Source organism: Poecilia latipinna, unplaced genomic scaffold (assembly GCF_001443285.1).
Source record: "Poecilia latipinna isolate Pla-1442-1.1 unplaced genomic scaffold, P_latipinna-1.0 Scaffold284, whole genome shotgun sequence".
Classification (NCBI taxonomy): Eukaryota; Metazoa; Chordata; class Actinopteri; order Cyprinodontiformes; family Poeciliidae; genus Poecilia; species Poecilia latipinna.
The window spans coordinates 499,120-509,935 of record NW_015112900.1 but is presented as its reverse complement, the minus strand read 5'-3'; the positions used below and the strand labels follow the sequence as shown (position 1 = coordinate 509,935).

General features: G+C 39.3%; 1 protein-coding gene and 3 non-coding genes across 8 annotated transcripts; 3 read left to right on the top strand and 1 right to left on the bottom strand.

The window, feature by feature from the left end:
- Window positions 1–1,560: 1,560 nt before the first annotated feature.
- Window positions 1,561–10,506, bottom strand: angel2 (angel homolog 2 (Drosophila)). 5 transcript variants are annotated; one of them, XM_015034004.1, is made up of 9 exons: window positions 10,154–10,506; window positions 7,965–8,752; window positions 7,352–7,563; window positions 4,147–4,216; window positions 2,938–3,368; window positions 2,537–2,672; window positions 2,315–2,402; window positions 2,079–2,230; window positions 1,561–1,990 (listed from the first exon to the last, which is right to left on the bottom strand). In XM_015034004.1, the coding sequence occupies exons 2-9, from the start codon at window positions 8,743–8,745 to the stop codon at window positions 1,815–1,817; spliced, it is 2,046 nt and encodes a 681-aa protein (XP_014889490.1). In that variant the 5' UTR covers window positions 8,746–8,752; window positions 10,154–10,506; the 3' UTR covers window positions 1,561–1,814. The 5 variants fall into 5 exon arrangements, with proteins under 5 accessions (XP_014889490.1, XP_014889488.1, XP_014889487.1 ...); XM_015034002.1 differs by lacking the exon at window positions 10,154–10,506 and adding an exon at window positions 9,853–9,891; XM_015034001.1 differs by lacking the exon at window positions 10,154–10,506 and adding an exon at window positions 9,635–9,827.
- On the top strand, window positions 4,511–4,583 carry trnat-ugu (transfer RNA threonine (anticodon UGU)). The gene has a single exon. It is a non-coding gene; the product is annotated as a tRNA-Thr (tRNA).
- Window positions 5,905–5,977, top strand: trnat-ugu (transfer RNA threonine (anticodon UGU)). Its single transcript has one exon. It is a non-coding gene; the product is annotated as a tRNA-Thr (tRNA).
- Window positions 7,037–7,109, top strand: trnat-ugu (transfer RNA threonine (anticodon UGU)). Its single transcript has one exon. It is a non-coding gene; the product is annotated as a tRNA-Thr (tRNA).
- Window positions 10,507–10,816: the final 310 nt, after the last annotated feature.

The following is a 10,816-nucleotide window of genomic DNA, read 5'->3' as shown; positions in this document are numbered from 1 at the left end:
TGTTTATTACATCATATAGCATGTGTGTAAAATAAATCACGGTCACACTATGTAATCCTTTATTCTGTACTACATGAAAGAAAAAAAAAGACTTTATGCCGCAATGATTTTAAAATATATTACAGACTTCTAGCATGTGTGTAAAAGCCTTGAATCTTCCAGTGAACCTGAGGAGGAAATGGAGGATTAGGGTGATGGCAGAGAGACCTTCCAACCTCAAAGACTGGAGAAAGTCTGCTCAGCAAAAATCAGGACTTGGCTCGTACCCATAAAAAAAACCTTTATTACTGAAAAATGGTATTCATTATTTAACATGCAATATGTAAATGAAAACATAACTTATGTTGTCTTAACGTTATGCTCTACAGTTTGTTTCTTTGGCTAGATGATGGTCTCATCTTTTTCTTGTCACCATTTCAGGTGAATTAGGTTGTCTGCTGCCATCTAGTGGCAATACAGTAAACATCCAAAAAGTCTTATTGACATATCAAACTTCTCTTTTCTGTCATACGATATGCTGTGCAGTACCACAGCTGAAGGACTGGTTAAATGTCTTCAGTAACCAACAGTTGGAAGCTCATTTTTGTCCCGGTGCAGAACGTTCATAAGTATGGCAGGTAGCAGATCCGGCTGAGGCTCTGTGCTGCATTGCTGCAGAGCGACGGGCAGAGAATACCAAGTGGTCTGAAAGCTGAGCATGCAGCACTGCTGAGGAAAACCAGAAACATTTGTCCAAATTCTCTCTGACTGGATCGTTTCATAACCCTAGCCCTTAACCCCGACCCAATTCTAACAGAATGAAACCAGACTTTCCTTCAGGTGAAAATCTGTGAAACATTTAACCTTGGTTTGATACTGACAGCAACAACATCCTGCAGTTTAAAGCAGAAAATACTTGAATCAATAAGCAAACTGCAGGTGGGTGTAAAAATACAAATTTATTATTTACAAACTGTAAACTTCCCCAAACTGACAAACAAAACAGTAGAAAAGCATATAGAGTCCAAACCATCACATTAAGATGATAACAGCTTCAGATGGACTGGAAGTCATCCAGATAAAACATAAACAGTACGTTTTCCAAATACGATGATGAGATGCATAGATCATTCTCTTACTGGTAATAAAAATAATTAAAACTCATAAAATAATAAACTGATGATCTTATTAGTTTTGGCACATTAACTTATAAAACGAGACTGTAAAATAAAACGTTATCTTATTAAAAAACAAACTTAACTGCATAATTCCTAATATTAAACCAGCAGCTAATGTGTTAAATATATTTAAAAAATACATTTAACCTCAAACTTTTAAAGTTACAAAAAACAACAAACCATCTCCCTTCAGTCGAATTCAATTCAAAAATGCATTATTGATCCCAAAGGGAACTGAAAAATATTCTGATTGACGCAAATATTAAATTTTATCAGTGGAGGAAAGAAGATGATAAATCTGAATTTTCATCAGCTGCCATCAATCTATAATAAGCAAAAATTAATGTTTATGATGAAATTTGTTGTCTGAGTCAAAGACGTTGGTTCATTTCTGCATATTGAATTTAGCATATAATTTTTTTAACGTTTGGGGTCAGTATATATATATTTTCTAAACTTATTTTGTAAATCCATCACCATGGAGACATGAAACGATAAATTCTTTGTGCAAATTCTGAACTCCGTATGGAAACATACGAGCGGCAGCAATAAAAATTCTTCTCTATTTAAAAACATACAAGTTGTTATTTGTTTCAGTTTTCTGGAACAAATAAAACAGGTTTTTTTCTAAAGGTTGGATTGAATCCAGTTTTTCCTTCATGTGAAGCTGTCTGGACCAAGGCGGAACCTGACCAGGAGAGGGAGATGGTCGGATGAGTGGTGCCAGTTGGGAAGTCTGTGGACTTCCTCCAGCTCTGATTGCCCAACCAATGACAGCCTGCCCAGGAGCTGGAGGCCCCGCCCACCAGGAAGTGAAGGGGTTGCGTTTATATCTAATAAAGGTGAGCCGAGAGAGAACAGGAAACTGTTACTACTAATAATGACAGAAAAACAAGTGTGTGTGTGTGTGTGTGTGTGTACCTGAGCTGTACAGGATGTAGTCCACGGTCAGGGATGTGCGTGAGTGGCTGGTGGTGACCTCAGGGCGGCCGTCCGGCAGCAGGCGGTGCCCGTAAGACGACTGCAGCTTCAGGTCATGATTGATCCTGTATCTGGAGCAGTTTGGCTCTGACCTAAGATCAGAGGTCAGAATCATTCAGGACACACACCTGGCCTCACACTGCTCTGATTGGCTTAAAGCCTGATCATCTGGTTACCTGGCAACATCAGATGAGGCTCCGGAGGCCTGATCTTCTACCGTCAGGTTAGAGATTCCTCCTTCCACAGCTGAGAGAGACAGCAGAGCTGAGATGAAACCGGTTCGGGTTCACATTAAATGAACTGAAACCGGTTCGGGTTCACATTAAATGAACTGAAACCGGATCGGGTTCAGACTGAGTGAGCTGGTCCAGTCTGAACGGAGAGGAATCGGGTTTCACCTGCCGGGCTGCTGGGACGCGGCTCCTCTGTTGCTTTGCTCTCATACTGGCAGCTCTGGTTGATTCCCAGTCTGGGGGACCAGATGGGAGGGGTGAGGAAACGGTGACCTCTGGAACCTGCTTCCTGACCCGACACCTTCACAACAGGAGAACTGAGTCAGGCCTTTCAACCCTCACAGGATGATTCACAAGGTTTATTTTCATGATTACATGTTAAAAAGAGCCAAAACCACTTAGAGCTGCAACTGACAATTATTTTAGTAATTGATTATAATCAATCGGATAAAATAGACATTCAGCAGATTCTTTCTTATGCTCAAGTTAATTATTTGATAACTAATTTATATGACGATAATTTCAATACCTGATTAATCATGATTAATCGTTTAGTCTCGTCTCACCATGTTAATCTGCAGCCCCTTGTACTTCAGAGAGCCTGTGGTCAGGAAGTGGTACAGCGGGCTCCACGGCACCGAGTTAAAGTCCCCACAGAGGATCACCGGGTTGGTGGAGCCGTCGGGGAGGCGGGACAACCGGCCGATCTCAGCCAATAGGATGGCTAGCTGAGCCAGCTTGATGTCGCCACGGCGAGGGTTGTAGAGCAGGTGAGTGTTGGCCACACAGATGGAGTAGGACGCATTGGACTGGGCGGCGCCGGTGTTTGGCTGCAGCACGACCACCATGCCCACGTTGTCCCGGTTTAGGAGCGCGTCGCCACGGCGATGGAACTCCACCGGTGTAGAGGAGACGAGCGAGAAGCGGGAGGATTTAAAGGTGATGGCGCAGCCATCTGGTTTCTTTCCTGTCCGCTTCTTATATTCACACTGGTACCCTTAAACACACACACACACACACACACACACACACACACACACACACACGTTAGCTTTTAATAAAGCACGCTCTTTACATTTTATCACCACTTTCTGACACCTTTAGGCTGATATAGTTACTGAAATATTCAAACTGTTAAACTTCATAAACATCTCTGTCAGCTTGGTGTAAGAGGTGATGTACAGTTTGTGATGCTTTTATTTTGTTTCTCTAATTGTTTCTGTGCTTTCATACCCAGTAGAGGAGCAGGTCCAGATTAAAGTCCTAATGTGAGATAATCTGGTTACTTCAGCCTTTAAATGCCCTTTTTATTGTTGAAACATTTAGTTTCCCGTTTCTCTCAGAAACTCAAAAACCAAAATTATCAGTGAATAAAAAGTCAAGTTGTGCCAAATCAAAACTCAAGGATATTATTACATATAATTAGAAACTGTATTTTTATGGGATCTTCTCAATGAGAGAATGAAGAGTTTTTACATTTTTCCAAACTTTATTTCCTTTATTCTCATATCAGCACTTCAAGATCGAAAGAGAGATTTACTCTATTACATGATCTGTTGTCTAATTTTCTCAGAAAAGTAAATAAAAATATACAGCTACAGAAATGTTGACTGAGATATTGAGTTATGGTCCTAGATCTATAATAATACATTCATCTTTAGAAGATAAAGAATAAAATCTGGAAGCTTAGACATTTTTTCCACCATATTATACTTTATATATTCTATAAAGCTGTAATAAATTCTGTATTTTTCAGAACTAGTTGGAGTTGGTACCTAAAGCCTGTAGAGCTGGTTTGATCTCGTTCTCATAGTGATCCTCCTGGACCTCCTGAAGACACAGAATCTGGGACAGAAAGAAAACATTTATTTCAAACTTTTCACGCTTTCAGCTGCACCAAGTATTCATAACTTCCTGTTTATAAGTTTTATTTAAACGTTTGACGTCCAACAGAGAAAAGAAAGAAGCTGCTAACAGAACCAACAGGTCTGTCTGGTACCAAACCAGGTGAGGCGCTGCTCAGGTATGACATTTAAAATCACACATCCGGTGATATTTATGGAATCACATTGACAGAGTGAGGTGTGTCCGGAGTGCTGAAACTTTAACTAGACCAGGTCCACACCTCTGCTCAGGTGAGGCCCTATAGCTCAGTGGTTAGAGCACTGGTCTTGTAAACCAGGGGTCGCGAGTTCAAATCTCGCTGGGGCCTAAATTATTTTTCAATTTACGACTTTTTACACATTTTTCAAATCAACAAATAATTCACACAATTATGATCTAACGTACTACAGCAACTGGAAGTAGTTTCTGATGTTAAACATGATTTAAACACAAATAAACCAGATAAAATCTGAGGAAAAAAAATCCCACCTGATGAATAATATTCCAACTGTCTCTTGATTTTGGACAAGTTAGACATATTGCATTACATAGAAGAGAAAAATGACATGACAGATGTTTCTAACTGAAAATAAATCAGCCTAAACATCTCTGTTTATTCTAAGACTTATTTCTGTTAGCCGTTCCAATGATGTCAGAAGTTTACATACATCTCCTGAGCGTTTTGGGTCAAACGTTTTTTGCTTCTTTCCAGAAGGTTTTGGCCCATTCCTCCTGACAGAACTGTTGGAAATGGTTCAGGCTGGTAAAACTTAAATTACTGACTTTGTTGCCTCTTAGAATTTGACCAGCAGGTGATTTTTATTTTAATTATAAAACTCCATACTTTTCCAAATTTCCACATTTCTACTCTTGCATTTTTTAATTTTATTTATTTTTTAGCTTTATGGGTATTTGAATAGAAAGCATTAACTTTAAGATTGTTTGGGTTGTTTGTTCTGATTAACTGTAGGTCCTACAGTAATGAAATAGAGCAATAGAAGCATTTTCTCCTCTTGGGTCGTGTAAGGTACCTTAAAAGCTTTAACAGTGGGTCATATTTTAATAGGGGTGCACCGATATCCTTAGTTTTGGATATCATATGACTCTTATTCTTAGACATTCTTATCGACCTCTGCAATGCCTTAAAAAAATAAATAAATAAAATGCTGTGAGAGGCTTGACTGACAGGTCAGCCCATTCACAGCTAATAGTCACTCCACTGTTGTCAACTAAGTGACTCTCTTGCTATATTTAGCAACATTTCAGACAAAAATATTTTGGTATCGGCCAAAATCAGAATTGGTAAATATTGGTAATCAGCGATCGGCCAGAAAACTGCGGTCGGTGCACAACTGCATTTGAACTTAACAAATAAGATATGAACATCGTAGATTAAAAGAAGATTTCTTCAAGGCCCTTTCTATAACATATTTATTGAAGCTTTTTTATTGATTTGAATGCATCTCATTGTGTTTTTGAAGCTAAAATAAACCCTCTCTGTCCTATCAAGAGGAAACTTTACTTTCGTTTTGGGTTTATCTGACTGAAAACTAATTCAACCAGATCACAAAGCAAACTGTGATGTAAAGGTGTGTCTGTACTGTGTGTACAGGTGTAAATGAGTCATCATTACCAGCTGTTACAAGTGAGGCCCTATAGCTCAGTGGTTAGAGCACTGGTCTTGTAAACCAGGGGTCGCGAGTTCAAATCTCGCTGGGGCCTGAAATTTATTTTCTCATCCTGCAGAGTCAAACATTTCTTATTTACTGATGGCCTTCAAACAAAAAATTCATCAACCTGGTTGAGGCAGAATATTTACCAAAATCTAACCACATATCTCGCTTCTAATAAATTTAACATAAATTTGTAGATGTTACAGCAGTGGCATTTTATGGAGGTCCCTTTGTTTCTTAGGGGCCATAATGTTCGTTGCTAAAGCTGAAAAAAAAAATTGATTTGAAACTTAAGAAAAAAGAGCTTGAATCTTAAATATAATATCTTATGTTCAGTTTCAATTTTTTCATTTTTATTTTTCAAACAATATTTTTGCCCCCAATTTATCTCCATATTCACCGTCATCTACTAACAATTTTAGTTGTCGAGTATTTTTCTTGTTTGCAAGAAAACATTAAAAAATATTACTTTATCAGTCAAAATAAAATAGATTTTGATTGTTTGTTACTTTGATGCTAAATCTAATTTTTTAAAGTTACTCATTGAATGCAGAGAAAGCTAAAACACTTCAAACGGTTTGTTAGCTGGTAGTTTTATCAATTTCTGACACAACCGACCCTTTGAGGACATTATTATGATTCATGATGTGGATCAAAATGAAAATGAGTTTGTCATCCTACACCCTGTACACTTCTATAAGTATATTATTGATAATGTGTCATTGTGTTGTGGAAAATCAATGCAGGATTTATTCTGTAGAAAAACCTTAAAAACAAACCCTGCTAAAATCTGAAATTGTTATATCTATATTTACAAAACAGTTGGTTCTGCACATTTTCTTAAAGAGCCATTGTGGAAAAAGAGCCACAGGATTCCTGATTTAGATTTTAAAAAAAACACACAAGTGTGGAACAGTTTGACCTGCAGGTTGGGAATCATAACAATGCTACAATCCAGTGATGCATTGAAAGCCAATAATGAACAGATTTACAGACACACTGAGCAGAGACACAACTGGCCTGATTGGAGTCATACCAGCCGCAGTGGAAGGTGTGTCCACAGCGCTGAAACTTTAATTACACCTCATCCACACCTCTGCTCAGGTGAGGCCCTATAGCTCAGTGGTTAGAGCACTGGTCTTGTAAACCAGGGGTCGCGAGTTCAAATCTCGCTGGGGCCTAAATTATTTATTATTTTGTTTTATTTAAATGATTTTAAAATTGAAGGTAGAGCTTCTTAACATAGGAAGGAAATTAAAGTTTTCACAAGGTATTCCTACTATGTCTGGAGTGGGAATACAGAAAAGAAACATTTTCTTGATAAGAGCCACCTCTCAGTGATTTCAGAAATGATGGATATGAGGAATAATGAGTAAATTTTTAGATTTTATGAATATTTTCAAGCTTTATGTCGTCCACTCACGTCGGCGTTGTGCTGCTGGATCTCTGCCAGCAGGTTGGGCAGCCTGTACGGCCAGGACAGAACGGCAGGGTCACAGTGTCGGTACAGGTAGGCGTTATCCTGCAGCAGATCCTGGGACAAGATGTTGTAGGACATCACAGAGAAGTCAAACACTCTGCTGCCCCCTGGTGGCTGGGGTTCAGTACTGCAGGTCTCCCAGTACCTCTGAAGAGCTGAAGAAAATAAGGTTTAATTTCATCTGACAAAATGTGCAAATTGGGAGGATTGCTCTGCTTAACCATACTGACAAAAAAATTAAGACAATAAAGTCAGTTTTACCAAAATAAACTTATGAGAAATTGCATAAGAATCTAAATGGTTCTGAAAATAAAGTCGTATAAGAATAAACTCATAACATTTCAAGGATAAAGCCATAACAATATGGGAATAAAGTCATAATATTATGATTTTATTCTTGTAAGACTTCATTCTCACCATTTTCTCAATTCTATTTTCTTAGGTTGGCCCCAATGCTCTGCTGAATTTTGAGTTTAAAGTCCTCATACATTTATTTTTTTATTGGGTATGAACATTTAAAGAGCTTCATTTTAACATTATTAAAGAGGAAACTGACCTTTAACGGGATGTGGAGGTTGCCGTGGAGGTCGTCTGTCTGCTTGAATCGAACTGGAAGGCTGGTGCTGAAGCCCTGCCCATCTCCCTGCATCCACACCGCCAACCTTGTCAGGTTCTGCCGACCCGGTTTGGTTCTGCTGAAGGCTCCGCTGCTCCTCAGCAGGCCTGCCACGGAACCAGACGTTGGGTTTCTCCTGCTCAGTCCTGGATCCTGCAGCTTGTGAATGCTGGTTTTTAGTTCTGTCGCTGCTGCTGCTTCTCTCACATTTAGTCCTTTCTCTGCTGTAAACTCTCTCGGCTCCGGTTTTTGGTTTCTCTCCGATTCTGGACCGGTGGTTCGCTGGAAGTTCGCCGTCTCTTCTGAAATCCCGATGATGCTGCTCCTGCTTTGACTCTCTCTCCCTGGCTCTGGCCCTCGTTTCCCTCATTCCTCCATCCCTGGATGATACATTTTCCCCGACACTCTTCCTGTCCTCTCCACTTTTCAATCGTTTGTTTGGAGGTTCTCTGCCGGGACGCTCCATCATGACATCAACAGAGGTGTGGAATGACTGCAGACCGCCAGCGTTGACAAAGTGGAATCTGTTACCAGTGAAGAGTGGAGAAGGAGGTGGGTAAGGTGGGGGAAGGTGAGGAGGCCAGGGTGGGAATCTGGGGGCTGACCACCATGGATGAGGGTGAGGGGCGAATGGTTGGTGGTGGGAGGAGGCCCGGTGGAGAGCGGGATGCCCTCTGGGACGAACGGAGGAACTGAAGGAGCTCACTCGGTGAAGAAACATGGGAGGTCTGGAGTTCAGAAAGCAAACAGAAAGTTTATAAACAGGTAAATATGTAAGAACTGATGAAAATACTCATTCATTTTTTTATTCTTGGGATTACAACATAAAACGAGAAAGTTCTTAGAAGAGGTTTTAAATCCAACAGAAAACGTTTATCCACAATGTATACAGGAATATGTCCTAAGCTTTTCATGTGATTCATATTAAACTTAAAACAAATTCCTACAAAATACGAACAGGAGGTTGATGCATGCGCTTATAGAATGAAAATGGTGGCATTTCTCAATTAAATAGGAAACACATGACTTTACAGCATTACTGGCAATCCCTGCATATTGGCGGGGTAACTGGTGCATCTTTACATAATTATTTAACTATAATTTGTAACCATTTGAAAATGTAAACGTAAGAAAGCAGATAACATTTTCACTTCACTCTAAACCATCCCAGTTGTAAAAGGTTGGATCAATACACCGGTAAAGCAGAACCAACCGAAAGCTGGGCTAACACATGTTTGGCTAGCTTGCACCTCTTCAATACAAACTCCGTTTCTACAAACAGCTAGCTAAAATTAGCATAGCATACCTGTTTTCGGGAGTGGAAGTGCCATTTGTTACCTTGGGCCTCAAGTGCATTCGAATAAAATATTAAAAACGAACAATGTCGGCGTTTATTTCCTTAGTTAAACCAGCACCAAAAACAAACCTCAGTTCATGTCCTTAAAATATGACGCACGTGATGCATTCAAATACATAGGAGATGTATGATATTATTCCTATTTTACCAATAAAATGCAGCTTTAAGTGTGCTAAAAAGCGCAAATTATTCCAAAAAGTTTCGAGATGTTGCGCAAATATAAAACAATTAGCTTAAACCTTTAAAAAGTTACCTGAATTCCCCTTGTTCTCGTTGAGTGTACATAGTGTCAAAAACGTAAAAAACAAAACATACAAGTGAAAAGAAACACTATAACGTATCAGCCAGCGATGTAACCAAAATGAAAAATATGCTTCTTATACTTCAAATCTATTTTAAATTACACCTTAGACTGCGCTACAGCGAGAAACATCATTTTTAAAATTACGCGAACGTATCTTCAGCTGTTACGTCATCCTCTGAACGCTGGGAGTTGTAGTCCATTTCTGCCGTTTGAACCCCGCCAGGGTTTATAGCGAACTACACACTCAGGCGGTACGGCGAGAAAACAGTACCGACTGGAAACAATTAAGTTAATTACAGTCCATTTTACCGGCTTGAAATGTCAAGTCTCTATAAATCGCAAAACGCGTTGATAAATTCAGTATTACTGCGGTTTTTGTGAAGAAACACAAAATAATAACATTAAGGTTATTTCAACACAGCTGCGCAAAGAAAGAAGGTAGACAGATGGAAAGTTCGCTGTACTTACGTAAAAGCGACCCTCTCCTCTGGAAAGCAGGGATGCAGTTGAAAGCGGTTCGAAAAGATTAAATGTCAACTTTTACTCTGTGACATCTTCTGCTGTTTAATGTCTTTAAAATCCAAAATGGGGCAGCCAGGTTCGGGTTAATGATTCCCTGAGCGGATGAAACGGACGGTGGACTGGGATCAGATGGGGACCTGAACATACTGTACTCTGTCCCTGTGTATACAAACACTCCGTCTCAGCTCTAATTATTGTGCTTCAGTTCGCAGGAAAGCATTTTCTCCGTTTACACGGATTCTCCCGTTAAAGAGATCCTGCTAGGAATGAAGACACAAGCAGTTGGCTGGGAAAAAGGCAGCCCCCACCATACATACTGCCACCACTGGTAAAAACGCGTAAAAACTGTATAAATTATTGTTGTTTTTTTTTTAAATAGAAATTTGAATTAATATGGATAATTTGTGCATATTTGATGAGAGGGAAAGAATTTGCTTTAATTAAATGAAGTTTACACTCCCCTTTTTACCAATAGATATGCAGCACTTAACTATTGACAGTCTCTTTAGATAATCAACACTGTTGGTGATTAGAATGGAAGAAGGTTGGTTTGGATCTTTATTCAAACATACCTGGTGTAGCTGAGTCATTATTTTCTTGTAAACATTT